Here is a 16,811-nt window from a genome sequence, read left to right on the forward strand (position 1 = left end):
AGAGAGAAGGACTGAAGCGGGAAGTCTGGGTACCTACAGTTTCTGGCTCAGCCACAAATCACAAATGCCTCCTCTGGGAACTGCCTGGATTTACTTGCCACCCAGAAAAATCCCCCTTGACCTTCTGGGAGTGCAAACTGGGTGGGCAGCCAAGGCGGGAGGTGGCCCCTCCCCAGGACGCCGCGGGCCCCAGAGAGAGACAGTGGCTGCCAAGTCTCACCGAAACTCCTTGCAGCCCAGACTTGCTCCTGGGGTGGAGCCAGGAGCCTGAGAGGCCCTGGGGTGGGAGTAAGGGGCGGGCTTCCCCCAGTTTCACAGCCCAGACAGGGCAGGTGGCTGGCTTGGGGTCCCCACAATAGAAGTGAAGGGAAAAGGAATTCCTGGCAGAAGGAACAGCTTGTGCAAAGGCCTGGAGGTGAGCGAGAGGGACGGGCAAAGGGAGAACTTAGTTTTGGAGTCAACTCAATTTTGTTTTCAAACACTTAACCTTTTATTCAATACACTCTCAAACACAGCCCCTCTGTACCTAGTCCCAACCCTGGTGATCCCAGGGCCCCAGAGGAGACTCCTCAGACTTGAAGGACATACAGACCTCCCAGTTCCATAGGTCAAGGGTGGGCTAGAAGGAGGGATGGACACTGCAGGACCCAGAGGTGGTCTGGGAGAGAGCTGTGGAGCCCACATGGAGGTGGGGCATTAGTGGTGAGCCTTGAAAATTTAGGGATGTGCCAGGCGAAAAAGACTGGAAAGAGCATTCGAGATAAATAGCATATGCAAAGACCTGGAAGTGTGTAATAAGCAGGCAAGTGCTGAAATCGAGTTACAGTGGACAGTGACACTGGGTCCCAAGTGGTCAGAGCCGGACCAAAAAGAGAGAGATCTGGGGCAACAGAATCCCAGGGGGAAGTGGAGGCTCTTCTTAGAGGATCAGAAATGGCTGCCTGAAGAAGGGGCATTGGAGCCAGGGTTTTGAAGGATGAATAGGAGCTTGCCAAACAGAGAAGGTAGGGCATGCAAATGAAACAGAAGGGCTATGGCCAGAATTCAAGGAACATGCTGATGGAGTAGCTGGAGAAAGAAGGAATGGAGGAGTAGGGCAAGTCAGTATGAGATTTCTCCAGATCTAAGCTCAGTAGCTTGTCATTCAAGGCCAAGAAACCCCAGGACAGTTCCCCTCGGCCGCACCAAGCCCAGTCTGGCCTGCTCCAGCCGCTGTCATCTTTCCTCTTTGGGTCACAAGTGCTGTCCACTTTGGCCCATGAGGGCACTTGGCCAGGGACACTTTCCACAATGTGGCTCTGGCACTGCAGGGTAGGCTTGTGCCTCAGTTTCCCCATCTGGAAAATGGGGACACTTTTGCTATTTGTGTTCATCTCAGGACTGGGAGGCCTTCAACAAATGATGTAAAGAAAGAGAAAACAGGAATAAAAGGAAGAAAGGAAGGGAGGGAGGAAAAGAAGAGGGAGGGGAAGAAGGAAAGGAAAGAAGAAAGAAGGGAGGGGAGGAAAGGAAAAAAGAGGAGAAGGAAAGGGAAAAGCAAGGAGGAGGCAAGAGAGGAACAGTTTTGAACCCCGCCTCCAGGCAACACCAAGGTACAGGACCAACATTATTATTTCAGAACACGCCAGAGCTGTCGAGGCTTAAGAAATGGGTGACGATTTGCATGCAATTTGCATGCAATTTGCATGCTGTTTGTTAAATGTCAAAACGCCCTGGAAATGCTTTCCCCCACGTCCATCCCCAGTCCAGAAGCAGGAAACCCTCCCCCTTCCTTCACCAGGGATCCCTTGCATGGGGCTGAGGACCCCTCAGTTCAGGGGCTGTTAAAGCAGCAGCCTGGAGGCGGTGACCTTGGATGCCCCATCTGTAAAATGGGCCGAAATCATGGCTGCCACCACTGCTAAGTAGTATAGTTGGCCATTTATAGTAAGGTGAGGCCTCTCAAGGATGTGGCACAGACCCTGGCACGTGGTAGGGGCTGAGGAATGGAGCTATGGGGTTTATTAAAAGCCCCGCTTTCCTGCTGGGCCCTGAGGGGGTGGGTTCCAGAGTGGGTGCAGAGGGCTGTGCAAGAGGGGACCTGGCGTGCATAGGTCAGGTATGTGCATGTGACCCAGTGACAGACAGAGGCTCAAACCAGGCAGGGGTAGGGGTCTAGGCTGTCTCCCCCACTGTGTGCCCCCAGAATGCCTGGCAATACCTCAGGCCTCAGTTTACTCATGGTGGAAGAGGGAGTTGGAGGCCCTGCCTTAGGAGGAGCCCCAAGGAGCAGGCACTGGGGTTTCTGGGTACCCGGCCTTGGGCTGGGCACCAAGGGTGGAGGGAGGAACAGGCGAAACCTGGGGCACCCTGCCACACCTCCAGCTGTCTGCAGGAGGGAAATGAGGAGCCCTCAAATGAAGTTGGGGTCCCTCTCTCTGTCTCTCCCCTCCCCCTCCCCCCCCTTCTCCTCTTGGCCTGAGGGGAGGTGCAAGCGATGGAGGCTTCAGGGGAGGTAAGCAGAGCTCTGAGGGGAGGAGTGATCCTGGAGCCATCCCCACGGTAGGCAAACGCATGATCTGAGAGTGCTCTCGCCCATTTTTTATGCACCTGCCTCTGCTCTGGACCCTGCAGCCAACATGACTCTTAATCTTCCCAGGCTCCTGTGCCGCTGCCCTGTGCCACTCCAGCCCTGGAGCGTGAATACAACCTTCCAGGGTGTATGCAGGCCCTGCACACACCCCCCCCCCCGCAACCCCCTCAGAGTCTGCGCAAAGGACCTGACATCATGTGGTCACAGGTCAGAGATCCAACTGAGACCCAGCGTTCAATGGGGGGTGGGGTGGGGGGTCTTGTACTCAAAATTCCCATAACACACTGCCTGGAATACCCCCAAGATTACCACCCATGCCTCAGTGCTCTACTGGCACAGGGGCCCCCAGATACCCACCTACTCGACTAGAGTCCTTCAGACCCAACTGGGAGACCTCCATGCAGGGGGCGAGGCAGTGAGATTTAAGGGGAAGGAGGATATCTCGGAGGGGATAGGTGCAGATACAACGTGAGGATGTATTTGGGAATAAAGGTGGAGTACAGGGTGACGCTGGAGAACTGGGAAAGGGCTGGAATCCCTCAGTCTCCACATTTAGTCATTTAAGATTTCCTGAGTGACTGGCTGCATCCCCAGTCAAGGCCATTCACAGTGAGGAGCGGGGGGTGGGGTGGGGGGGTGGATGTAGGGGCCCAAAAGAGGACAAAGTGTTCACTGGCTGGGCAGGAGGGCATCCAAGAACACTTCCCGGAGGAGGCTCGAATCCCAGGTGGGTCGGAGCTGCAGAGAAGAGTGTGAAAGGTGCTTTAGGCAGGGGGCACAGCTTGGGCAAAGGTGAGGCCCAGAGAATGTACAAGGTAGGCGGGGTGACGCCCTGAGCTCCTCTCCTCTCCCCTCTGTGCTTCTCTTCATGCAGTATCCCCTGGCTGCCTGTGGGAGCCTCCCAAGGTGGCACAGTGGTTCCTGCTGCAGACGGGGCACTGGAGGCCCCATGGGGAAAGCAATGGCCTCAAGGTCACACAGCACAGGGCTGTGGCGGCAATGTCCTAGGTCAGTGTCAGGGAGCGAGGCTCCATCAGGAGTGTCCAAGGCAGTGGGTGTCAGCTGATCAGGCCAGTGTTTCGCTGTCCACCCCAAGAGCCCAGAACCTGGAAGAGCAGGAGGGGGTGGATAAGACAATCTCAATCCAGGCCCTTAGGAGGGCGAACATTAGCTCTCTGGTCATGTTTCCTTCTTCTCTTTTCCCTAATGTCCCTTCCCAACATGGACAGCGACACCTGCAGCCCTTTCCTCCTTTGTGATGGTCCTGGTGCCCTCCAGGAGGGAGCTTGGGTGTTTAAAGCCACCTAGTGGCAGTCACAGGAATTGCAGGCAAAGAATACAATTAAAACAAGTCTATCAACCAAAATCCAATCTTCCATTGTAAGGAGAGGATAACAGAGCCCAGAGAGGTGGAGAGATTTGCCCAAGGTCACACAGCAAGTTGAGGCAACATCATTCATGTTAATTAGGGGCAACACGTGTTAGTCTAAAGCAGCGGTTCTCAACCTGTGGGTCGCGACCCCTTTGGGGGTCTAACAACCCTTTCACAGGGGTCGCCTAAGACCATCGGAAAACAAAAAGATATTTACATTACGATTCATAACAGTAGCAAAATTACAGTTATAGAGTAGCAACGAAAATAATTTTATGGTTGGGGGTCACCACAACATGAGGGACTGTATTAAGGGGTTGTGGCATTAGGAAGGTTGAGAACCGCTGGTCTAAAGGTAAATGAAAAGGCAGGGGCAGCGTCCTTGTCCAAGAGGCGAAAAGCATAGGGGAGTCGGGGGCGGGGAGGTGACAGTCAACAGAGGTGAGTCCCTTCTCCTCTCTGGGCCTCATTTTCCCTATCTGTGGTCTCCACAATCTGTAAGGTCCCTGGAATGACTTACCTTCTGAAGGTGCCCCTCACCACAGCCTGCTCCTTCAGCCAGTATCTTTGGTCCCCTTGGTCATGGCTCCACCTCCTCCAACCCAGGTTACCTGAAAAAGGGGAAAAGAAGGACACAGGTTGCAGGCCCGCACACAAGGCCTCCCCTAACTGCTCAGTGTCCAGCCAAAGCATTTCCCCACATCTCCCTGGACTCACTTCCAGCCTCAAGACCCTCTCCTCCACTTCCAGACACCGCTAAGCCTCCAGGAAAATGTTCTGAGCAGTCCCTTCCTCACTTCCAGAAATAATACATTCCACAAACATTTACTGAGCACCTACTATGTGCCAGGCACTGAACAGGGAACACAGCAGCGAATAGGATGGACAAAAACGCCCTCATAAAATTTACAGTCTGGTAGGGGAGATAGGGTTTAAAAAATTAGAAAAATACAGAGAAGTCAGCTGCTGGTAAGTGCCGGGGAGAAAGATAAAGCAGGGGTGAGGGGGTGTTTGGTGTTGGTGGGATACAATTTTAAACAAGTCGGTCAAGGAAGATTGCACTGAGAGAGGGAGGGAGGGAGGAAGGGAGGAAGAGAGGGAAGGAGGGACGTGGAAAACATTCCAGGCTGAGGGAACAGCCAGTGCAAAGATCCTAAGGCAGGACCATGCCTAGAGAGTTAGGGGAACATAGCACTTATTACAACCTAACATTAATCATATATTTATTTGGTTTCCTGTCTCTATCCCCCACTGAACTGACTGTGGGCTCCATGAGGGCAGGCCTAGTCTGAGTTACCACAGGGTTCAAGTGCCCAGCACATGACCTGGCACACAGTAGGCACTCAATACATGCTTACTACATACTGAACAATGATTATGGGGTGTGGACATTTGTGGGTTGTCCAACTGCCAGACCTTGTAAGACAAGGTGCACTGCCAGGAATACCCTCTCCAGCCCCAAGACCTAAAACCCCATCGGTCACCACCCCACCATCTCCCCTTATTCCCTGAGATCCTCCCTCCTTGAGGGCCTGGGGAGGCATGCTCTCCACCCCAACCAACACTTCCAGCCTCCAGGACCAGCATCTGAGGGTCCTGCTCTCAAAATGTCACCCCAGGCTTGGCAGGCCAAGCCTCTAGAGTCCTGGTGAGCATGATACCTGCAAACTCCAGGGTTACACATATGTCTCCAGTGTGTCCCCTGCCCAACACCTCCAAGGTGGCACCTGGGGCTCTGGGACCAACCCCTGCCCACTTCCCTTGTCTTACTGTCTATCTTGCTGAGCATCAGCTTCTACCATCTCCCAGAGCTGCCCCAGGCCTTGGTGTGTGCTGTTCCCACGGCCCAGATGCCCTTCTCTGCATCTTGGCCAGGGGACCCCTTTGGGAACCCCAGATGGCCAGGTCAGATTGTAGGCAGCAAGTGTCAAGATGGGAATGTGGGGTGGGCAGGGGTGGTGGGGGAGATGGATAAAGAAAGATGGACGAGAGACTCAGAGAGACAGAGAGACAGATAAAAATAGAGACAGAAACGGACAGAGAAACAGAGAGAGACAAAGATAGGGAGACAGAGAGAGAAAGAGAAACACACAGAGAAAACAGCAGAGACAGAAATGGACAGAGACAGAAATGGACAAAGCCATGATAGGAAGTGAAATTGACAGGACAGCCCCACGGAGAGAGAATCAGGAGACAGAGAGATCATGAGAAAGTCAGGGAGACCAGAGAGAGGCGGACAGAGCTGGAGAAAAAAAGGAAGCAGGAAAGGGGCATCCAGCTCTTCTCCAGGCCTCTCTCAGTGCCTGCCTCCCTCCATCCTTCTCCCCCCAGCAGGTTCACACAAGAGCGGTGCTAAGGCCCAGGAAGGCGTCCCAGGGAACAGGGAAGGACCCCTAGTCCACCCTCCCGCGCCCTCTCCCCTGGCCCACCCACCCGGACCCCAACCAGGCCCGCTTTGCAACCCCTCCCCACCAGGGGACATGACCCACTGTCCACCAGGGACCCCAGCCAGGCCCTCTGGTGCCCTGCTGTCTCCCCCGCAACCCTGACTCACTCCCACCCTACCGCAGTAGGCCCTCCAGTTCCCTGACATCCACTTCCAGCCCTGACCCGCTCTCCACCCGGGACCCCAGCCAGGCCCTCCTGTGCTCCGTCAGCCCACCTTCCCAGGACCCTGTCCCTGTCCCCAACCCCCGCCACCTGGGGTCGCTGACGAGCAGCAGCACGGAGCCATCCTGCAGGTGCACATCGCGCACCGTCTGGTGGTCGTCCAGCCGCCGCGCGTTGTAGTAGAAGGTGCGCTTCCAAGAGCTCACGCCCTGGCCCACCAGCTGGGCGCGCAGGTCGCTGAGCGTGTCGCGCGGCCGCACGGTGAGCGGCAGCAGCAGCGCCTCGTCCGCCAGGTGCACCTTGATGTGGTAGCGCTTCCAGCGCGACAGGCCCCGCCGCAGCCCCTCCATGGCGCCCGCCGGACGCTCCCCACCCGGCCCGGGCTCCGCGCGCCCTGCGCACCCGCCGGACCGGCCCAGCCGCCCGCCCCCGCCGCGCCCCGCCCGCCTAGGCACGCCCGGTGGGCAGGAGGGAGGCCCTGCGAGGGCGGGGCGCGCAGGGAGGGCGGACCGAGGGCCCCTCGGCCCCACAGGCTGACGCCCCTAAGTTTGTGCACAGATTTATAAGTGCCTACTGGAAGCGGCCGGTCTACCTGCGAACAAAAGGCACAAGAAGACACATCATAAAGATAAATATGTAAATACGCAATGCATCCGATCGCGGAAAGTGCTAGGGAGAGAAAAAGGAGGAAGAGATTGGTGGTTCTCTTAGAGATCAAGGTCGAGGGAGGTCTCTCTGAGGAGGTGGCATTTGAATTCAGTTCTGAAGGAGGCGAGGGAGTGAGCCAGCCATGCAATGGGTCATGGATCACGAGTACTGCAGACTGACGCAGAAACAACCAGTGCAAAGGCCCTGCGGCAGGACCATGCCTGGTTCATTAGAGGAACAGTGAGGAGGCCCTGGAGGCTGGAGCAGAGTGGGTGAGGGGGAGAGAGGGAGGAGGTGAGGGCAGGGAGGGGACAGGGACAGGTCATGCAGGGCCTTGTGGGCTGCAGGGAGGACTTGGGCTTTGACCCAGAGGGAGGTGGGAGCCCTGGAGGGCTGTGGGTAGAGTGGGTAAGCAACTGAAGTTTGTATTCATCTCTCACTCATTTATTCCTTTATTTCCTTCAAGAAACATTCAAGAAGTACCTACTCTGGGCTGGGCTGGACAATGCCAGGCACCAGAGAAATCACAACCTAGGTTCCTGCCCTCAAGGGTCTCCCAGTTGAGGGTCGGGGACACAGACTCTCTCAGCCCAGTGAGGTCAGGGCCTGAGTAGTAGGAGAGACCGCAGGCTGGGAAAGGCCAGTAGGTGGGGATGCCTCCCAGATGGGTGGGCATTGGACATAGGGCTTCGGCTGATGAATAGGAATCCAACACTCTTGCCAATGAGGTGCTTGCCCATAATCACACACATTGTTCAGTGTGTGTCTAGTGGAGAAAAGCAGGAGTCAAGGCTTGTGGTCAGTGGCAGCCGTGGGAGGCTTGTGAGCAGGGGATGTCCCACCCCCAATTCTGTGCTGTTTTCCCCTACTCTTGCAACCCTTTTCACAGGCCCTCCAGCCTCTCCAGTCACACTTATACAAGCACCCTGTTCCTGAAAGCCTTCCTTGATTGCTGCCTGCCGCTGCCCACTGCCATACCTGCCAGGACAAGACTGACCAGTTCTTGGTATCCAGAATGCTAGCTTGACCTCAGTGATTCAAAGTCTGTACTCAGGAGCCAGTTAAGATGGAATCCACTGGGAACTCCTTCTCCAGCAGTGGCCAGGAAGGAGGGAGGGCAAGAAGGAAGAGGGGCTGAGGCCAGAAAAGGGCAGTGGACAGAGTGTGGGCCCTAATCCCGACCTTGACCTTTAAAAGTTCCTCAGGAAGGAACTTATCCTCTGTGGGCTTCAGTGTTTCCATCTACCCAGTGAGGCTGGTATGAGGATTAAACAACTGAGGGTAGAGCACTTAGGGATATTCCTGAAGCAGTCACTCACTAATTGGCTATGCTGAGAGGATACAGTAAGTCCCCGACTTATGAACATTTGAGTTGCGAACTTTCACAGATACGAACAGACCTCGCGTTACAAACATTCATAGATGCCAAAAAATCGCGGAAGTAGCTCAAGTGGCTGCCGGACATTGTTACAGCTGTGCTGCAGTGTGCTTACTGTACAGTGCGACAGTGTACAGTAGTACAGTGCTCAGTCAGAGCCCAGGATGTCCGGAAGCAAGAGGAAAAGCAGTGGTGATGCGGAGGGGACTGCTAGGAAGCACAAAGCAATAACCATGGAAGCAAAAGTGAAAATAATTGAGAGATTGGACTGAAGCAAAAAGATGGTAGACGTCGCTCGTTCTTATATCATGAATCGTTCAACCATCGGCACATTTTGTGTGTGTGTTATTTTTATGCTTTACATTGTATATTTGTGTCAAAGGTGTATAAGTCTCACTTTGTTGGACTTACGAACGAATCCAACTTACAAACATTCTCCCGGAACGGAACTCGTTCCTAAGTCAGGGACTTACTGTATTCAGAAAGAAGTGTAATTTCACTCCTCAAAGAAAAGCAAATAAAAACAAAATTAGAGATAGGAAAAGCAACGGCTAAGTGACAGATGGTTTTCAAGGTACTTGATTTAAAAAACAGAATGCTTCCCTTAATTCTCACATGATGGTATTATCTCCCATTTTACAGATAAGTAAACTGAGGCAGAGGGAGGGTCAGTGACTTCCCTGAGGATACAAAGTGAAAAATGGCAGGATTTGAACCCTAGCCACCTGGATTCAGCACTCATGTCATTGTCTGCTGACTATGCAGCTTATACAGTCATCAGATTTCAGATGGAGATTTTAAAGGTGGCCAGATGGATCTCCCCTCCCAGAAAAAATAAAAAGAGAAAGAAACTATAAAACTACTAGAAAACATGGGAGTTAGTAATAATAATAATCCTAGTTTGTTGAAACATGACATTAAACCCTGAAGCCTTTAATTAAAAGTAATAACTGACTACAAATATAAAATTCTTGTACACACACACACACACCCAAATACTAGAAGGTCAATAGACAAAGTTAGGGAAACTTTTCCAAGACACGATAGACAAAAGGCTGATTTCCTTCATATGTAAAAAGCTTCCAGAAATCAATAAGGACCAATAGGCCAATAGAAAAAGAAGCAAGAAAATACAAGTGTTTTTTAAGCATATATGAGGAAGTTCATTCTTATTCATAGTAAACTAGATATAAAATAAAACTACCATGAAATACCATTTTAAATTAAATCTATGAGATTGCTGAAGATGAAAAGGTCTCACAATTCACCCTTGTGACTGGGGTTTAGGGAAAAGACCCATCTCATGTTCTGGGGTTCAGAGTATGAAATGGTATAATCTCTTTGATAATAGCTTTTGAAATGACAAGCCAGCTATGTCCCTTTGGGAATCTACCCATGTACCCATGGACAGAGCATTGCACAACGCATGTACTGAGTATTTACATGTAATCCGCAGCAAAGCATGAGGCTAGATCAGTGAACAAAGGAGGAAGCCTACAGAGGGGAGGTGATGGAATGGGGGTGTGCACTCTCTCCAGGGAAGGTGGGCAGGCTGGCTCTACCTGTAGTCCAGGGTCACCACGGCCCCAGCCACTTCCCTTGTCAGGCTAAGCTCCAGGCCTCGCGTATCACACCTGTTGGTGTCTAGAACAGATCAGAGCAAGGCCCAGGGACACTTGGCTTTAACATATGGAGGCCAAGCCGGCCACGCTGAGCCCTGTGAGTGTTGGGTGCCAGTTCCAATTAATTCTGACTTTCTCATTAAGCCGTTAGGAAAAGCCAGGTGGCTGTGGGCAGCAGGCCCTCTGCCTGGGCGCTGGATTAGAGGAATCATGGTTTCTGCCTGGAGACACTATTATCTGTCATGGGCAATTATGGAAGAGCCAGGCCGACAGGGACAAGCTGGAGAATCTGAGTTCTGGAAGCTGGGAGGCTCAGAACCATGGTTCACTGAAAGTGCGGACTCCCAGCATTTTGGAAGGCCTGGCGTTCTAGACCCCCAGAAGATTCATAATCGGAGGGCTCGCAGGTAGGAATGTCAGGGTTCCAAGTAGTAATCAACACATGCCATTTCTGGCTATCTTAGGGGGCAAAGGAATGCTGGAGAAGGTTCTAAGGGAGTTCAGACTATCAATAGGAAGTGACAAGAGCAGGTAATTTAAAAATGGGATAGAGGGCCAGCCAAGTGGGGCGTTGGTTAGGAGTTGGCTTGAGACACCAGCTCTGAGCAGCAGGGTCCCGGTTCGGATCCCACATGGACCAGTGACACTGCGCCCTCTACAGCTAAGATGGTGAACAACAGCTCAACCTGGAGCTGGGCTGCCGTGAGTTGCTGGCGATGGTGTAGGCTGCAGTGGGGTTGGCTGGCAGCTGGCGTGCACTTTTGTGAGCTGCCGTCCAATGGCCGGTGAGCGACTGCCTCACCCGGGAAGAGCGCAATGATAATACCACCATGGGCCAGTGAAGCGACGTCCTCCACAACTAAAGAACAAAAGAACAGCAACTTGTCTGTTCCCCTTCCTCGATTCCCCAACACTGTTCCCCTCCCCCAATTCCCCAATAAATAAATAAAAAGAGCTTTCTTCTGGGAGATGATAATGTCATGCTAATATATGTACCACAAAAAACAGTGTTCTTTGGTATAAAAGTTTTTTAAAAAATGGGCTAGAGGGCATGGGTCCTCTGAGTGCCTGTGTCCTCCCAGTACTGCAGGCAGATAGGAAGGGCGGGTGGGTGCTGTGCCCACTTGCCCCTATGGATGACCTACCCACTGAACTTGGCCAAATTCTGGAAGTACAGGTGCTTAGCTTCTTGTGACACAGAAGTTTCTTATCTAGACTTGTCCCCTCTCAAACTGCAAGCCCAGAGGCCCACACAATGTTTTTTGTTGTTAAAAAAAAAGAATTGGTAGATGAGTGTTTCCTTATAAGAAGTTGGAGCTCCACTAGGCCCCAGTCCAAATGGCAACCGTGGGCCCTCCATAGATGGCACATGAATTCCCTACCAGCCCTACTAGGTCCAATGCAGACCCTGAGTCCCAAAGGTTGAGTTTGCCCTCCCTGGACCAGTAATGGTACTAACTTTTTATCCTTGCTTTGAGCAAAAAAGTAAGTCCCAGGGCAGCTGTTTGCCAACATCCCCCCAGGGAGAGGTTGAAAAGGCTTTGGAAAAAAGCAAAGGGACATCCCTCTGTGCCTTACAGCTATCCCATTGGGTCTCTGTCACCAACCCTATGTGGTCGGTACTGTTGTTCTCCCATTACTCAGAAGAGAAAACTGAGGCTGAGAGGGAAATCACACAGGAAGGTGGAGCAGAGTCCCTGGAACATGGCAGGAGTGTTAGTAGGAGGGCTCAGGTGCCTCTCTGCCTGGAGTGGTGCCAAAAGGAGAATGTGGAGTGGGGAGGGTGGCTTTAAAAAGGGCTGGGCTAGGGCCGGCCGAGTGGCTCAGTTGGTTACGAGCTCGCTCAAGAGTGCAAGCTCTTGGGCCGGCCGAGTGGCGCGATGGTTAAGAACTGGCTTGGGACGCCAGAGGACCCCGGTTCGGATCCCACATGTGAGGGCCAGTGACACTGCCCTCCACAGCTAAGATGCTGAACAACAGCTCAACCTGGAGCTGGGCTGCTGTGAGTCGCTGGCGACGGCGTAGGCTGCAGCCCCTGTGGCAGTGGGTTGCCTTGGGCTACCATGTGTAGCCAGTAGCCAGCGTGAGCAGCCAGCAGCCGCAGTGAGCGGCCGTCCAGAAGCCAGCAACTGATGTGCCTCGCCAGGGAAGAGCGCAATGATGGTGCCAACTTGGGCCAGAGAAGCAATGTTTTCCACAACTAGGCTGAAGAACAAAACGACAGCAACGTGTCTGTTCCCTTCCCCCCAATTCCCCAGCACTGTTCCCATCCCCCCAATTCCCCAATAAAAATCTTAAAAAAAAAAGAGTGCAAGCTCTGAGCAACAGCTGTTTGAGTCCTGGCCCGAGCTGAGCAGCCGCTGAACTGCCAACAGGTGGCAGGATGGCTCAGCTATATATAAAAAAGTAATAATAAATAAAAAAAATAAAAGGGCATGGGCTATGGGGCAGCCAGTTGACTCAGGTGGTTAGAGCACGGTGCTCGTAACACCAAAGCTGCCGATTTGATTCCCACATGGGCCAGTGAGCTGCACCCTCCACAACTAGATTGAAAACAACTTGACTTGGAGTTGATGCGTCCTGGAAAACACACTGTTCCCCTAATAAAGTTAAAAAAAAAAACTTAAAAAAAAAGGCATGGGGAGGCGTTTGGATTTTCTTCTAAGGGTAATGGGGGGCCATGGGAGGGTTTGGAGTAAGGGAGTGGCATGATCTAATTTGTGTATTAGAAAGGTTCCTGACAGTATGGAATCTATTTTAGAAGATGGATACATTGATTTTTAGCTAAGAAAGGCCTTGTCTCAGGTCAGAGTGCTCTCTATGCTAAGCTATGTTCATAGCTTCCACTTGGGCCTCCAGGGAAATTTCATAAGGAATTCATTGCTAGGATAGCTGGCAAATGAGAGTTCATGGTAGTCCCTGTTGGCAAATTGTTATTCCAGTCTAGCTCTATTAGAAACAAAGGCTATTTTACACCAACATGTTCAAAAGTGACATTCTTCATATATAAAGAGTCGTTAGAAATAAATAAGAACAGAGACACATGCAAAGAGCATGGATGCCACTTTGAACATGGATGCCACACAAGACATTAGGTGGGAAATTGTAAAATAAAAACTATTACGAAAAGGTGTTTAACCTAAAACCCGAGGATTCTCCCTACTCCAGTATTCAACAAAGCTATCTGATATTAACTTTCGTGAGGGTGCCAGGCAATGGGCACTCATATCCATTGCTGGTATAAGTGCCATCTTTCTGGAGGGTACAGTGGCAATGTGGATTGAAAGCTTTTGATGGATAATAACTAATTACAATGACTCACCTTTGTTGAGTGGCAAATCAATTTCATTTGTTATGCTTTTCCCACTAGAGCACAAGCTTCTCAAAGGCAGGGGTTTTTCTGTTTGGGTCATTGTTGAGTCCCCAGTGCCCAGCACAACCTCATCTACTCATTTTTCTGTACACTGACGTCTGAGAACCACTGAGCTAGATCAAAAGGGAAGTTTTTGTGCAGACTTCTGAGCATCCACCTTGTTAGGTCTTTAAGACAACCTTCAAATCCTCAGAGGTGAGTGGAGAATTCTCTGGGGCCCCTGATGACCTACAGATTAATGGGTGTGCTTGTAGTTATAAGTATTAAATGAGATGATTTCTGATACTTACTGAGTCCTTAGGACGTGCCAGGCAGTGTTTGAAGAGCTTTATAAAACACTTTTAATCATTTAACAGCAAAGCTATGAGGTAGGTGCTAATATCGGGTCCATTTTACAGATGTAGAAACTGAGTCCACAGCATGAAAGCAGCCCCCTAGCTAGGGCCTGACACACAGTAGGTGCTCAGGTTTAGGTTAAATTTTGCTCTGTCAGCTCTGTGAACACCTGTTCTTGTCTCTCCAAGGGAGCATTTCCTCAGCAGTTCCATGATGACTCTGGGTACCAGTAAGTACTCTGTGAATGTTTCGGTTCTTGAATTCCTTGGATGACTCAATGTAGAGCTGCCAGGGAAGATGAAAGGGTAGTGGCAGGTTTCTGGGGGCGTGGAGGCATGACACACACAAGGACACAAGTGAACATACACCCCAGGACAAATGTAGACACACCCACTTCAAAACGGATACACATACCCCCAGACCAATGTAAACACAGCCCAAGACAAGCGCAGATGTGCACATGAGACTTGCACACACAACCCAGGGCTTTGACCTGGGCGACCAGGTTAGGGTGGCTTTCCCAGCTCTAACTTGCACCTCTGTCCCTCCTCCCTGGGGCCCAGGGCCTCCTGCTAAGACGGTGGTGGACCAATGGGGGAACCGGAGGTCCAGAGAAAGGGACTTGGGCAGCAGGAGCGCAGCTCTTGGGCACCACCTGGTGGGCACAGGGGACAGGGGGCATGGCAGCCGAGCAGCTCAAAACCTCTGGTTCCCTGTGTGTCTATTTCTGTGTCTCAGTCTCTTCTTTTTCTTTCCGTGTCCATCTCTTTCTTTACAGCTCTCTTCTGTGTCTCTCCGTCTTTCTTTCCCTTTTCCTCCCTCGCTCTCCCCCACCTCCGGAGCCCAAGGTCTCTTCCACAACTGAGCCAGGCACCTCAAAGACCTCCAAAGACCCCTCCCTGTGCACCCCTCTTATTAGCTGCATCCTCTGTGTCCTGTTCCAATGGCATCAGCCTGGCACTTCCTGCCACCCCACGGGCTGTCACTATGACTCAGTCTGGGTGGGGCGTGATGACCAACCTCATCAGCTTTGCCTGTGGGCCACTCCTACCCGAGTTCTGGTCTTTGGGGAAAGGGCCTCATGCCTGGAGGAGCATGTGGTCCCCATGCTGTGCCTTTGTCCAAACAGAGCCTGGCCCACGAGTCCACCTTGGCTCACCCCTTCCCCAGGGCTGGCTGCTGTTGACTTCCTGAAGGTGGGAAGTACTAGATGCATTGCAGGGTAGAGGTGGGGACAGTGAGGATTTGGACTCCCAAGCAAGGAAGGCCCCAGATACAGACGAGAGAAAGAGAGAGAAAGAGAGAGAAAGAGAGAGAGAGAGAGAGAGAGAGAGAGAGAGAGAGAGAGAGAGAGAGAGAGAGAGAGAGAATATGAATGAGTCACACTTGCACCCTGATAGGAGGGTGGGGATCTTCTCAATGGAAAACTCACCATAGCACCTCATCACCTGTGTGCTGGTGGCCTGATCCAAACAGCCTGGACCCGAGGCCACACTGACTCCAATCTCCCTTGTTCCCACTTGCTCAGTTCCTCTGAGGTGCCACACCCTTTCCTTCCTGAGGCTACTGCATATCCTGTTCCCTCTGCCAGAATGCCCTTCCAGTTATCTCCTCCAGGAAGCCAGCCTTACCCTACCCCCTCCTTGAAACCATCCATTGAGCTCCAGAGCTTGGTTATGGTAATGGTTATGGTCATGGCTGTGTCCCTGCACACAGGAAATGCCCAAGAAAGGCTTTGCTAAATGAATAAGCTAGAAAAGGCTCAGAGGCGTGCTCTTGAGCTTAGGTCTCTGATCTTGCCTTGCTAGGTGTGTGTGTGGGGGGCACTTGGTCAAGTGGGCATCTTCCCTCTCTGTGCCCTATTTTCCCAGAGACAGGGGGTGAAGAGATCTTTTCTGGGTCATGTGTGAAATCTATCTATCCTGCTGGGCCTCATTTCAGCCGCGTGTGTAAATATGTGGTCCGCCGGGCCGGCGGCATCTACACAGGAGAAGCTTCAGCGCCTTTCATGAGCCTCCCCATGGGGCCTAACTCGAGGTTTCTGTGGCTGGGTATGTGGGGCGCCCCGGCTGCTTCACCGCTGGTTGGCACAGGGTGGGAAGACTGCGGGACAGGAAGATGCGGCGAGGTGGCAACAGCGGCTCCCGGCACTTAACCCCACAGTGTGCAGCATTTAAGGGGCTGAACCGGGGCCTCCTGCTTTAAACATTGCTAATGCAGGGGCCGGCCAAGTGGCCGCGTTGGTTAAGAGTTGGCTTGGAAGACTATACTTTCAGGGATCATTTCTATAGTTCGTTACTAGAGAAGTTTCTCTGATCGTGTAGGGCACCCGAAACCATGAGGAGGAGTTGCAGTGTTCTCTCCTGAGCGTGAAGCCGGCTCTTGGTGTTGCTTTTGCATCTGCCATAAGTCATTGATGATCGTTCTTCTCTTCCTTTGGGAGAGTAAGAGGGAGAGAACGCAGTCTGAGTGGCTTTCGTTAAAAAAAAAAAAAAAAAGAGTTGGCTTGGGAGTGTGAGCTCTGAGCAGCAGGGCCCGGCTTCGGTTCCCACATGAGGGTCAGTGACGCTGCACCCTCTACAGCTAAGATGGTGAACAACAGCTCGACCTGGAGCTGAGCTGCTGTGAGTGGCCGGCAACGGCATAGGCTGCAGTGGGGCTGCAGTGGGCTGCCGTAAGCTACCGTGAGTGTCTGACAGCCAGCATGAGTGGCTGGCAGCCAGCGTGAGCTGCTGTGAGCCGCCGTGAGCGGCTGTCCATTGGCCGGCGAGCGACTGCCTCACCCGGGAAGAGCGCAATGATCACAATACCTACATGGGCCAGTAAAGCGACATCCTCCACAACTAGACTGAAGAACAAAAGGACAGCAACTTGTCTGTTCCCCTTCCCTGATTCCCCAA

At 52.3% G+C, this 16,811-nt stretch overlaps 1 protein-coding gene across 5 annotated transcripts in view; it reads right to left on the bottom strand.

The window, feature by feature from the left end:
- Window positions 1-13,887: 13,887 nt before the first annotated feature.
- Window positions 13,888-16,811, bottom strand: part of SAFB2 (scaffold attachment factor B2) — a 47,682-nt gene continuing 44,758 nt past the window's right edge. For 2 of the 5 annotated variants that reach the window (XM_019653360.1, XM_019653362.1), the window contains one exon: window positions 13,888-16,345. In XM_019653360.1, coding sequence (XP_019508905.1) covers window positions 16,210-16,345 — 136 coding nt within the window. In that variant the 3' untranslated portion in view covers window positions 13,888-16,209. The remainder of the gene's footprint in view (window positions 16,346-16,811) is intronic. The other 3 variants (XR_002125236.1, XR_002125235.1, XR_002125237.1) reach the window with 3 other exon arrangements.

The sequence above is a fragment of the Hipposideros armiger genome, unplaced genomic scaffold (assembly GCF_001890085.2).
Source record: "Hipposideros armiger isolate ML-2016 unplaced genomic scaffold, ASM189008v1 scaffold_202, whole genome shotgun sequence".
NCBI lineage: Eukaryota > Metazoa > Chordata > Mammalia > Chiroptera > Hipposideridae > Hipposideros > Hipposideros armiger.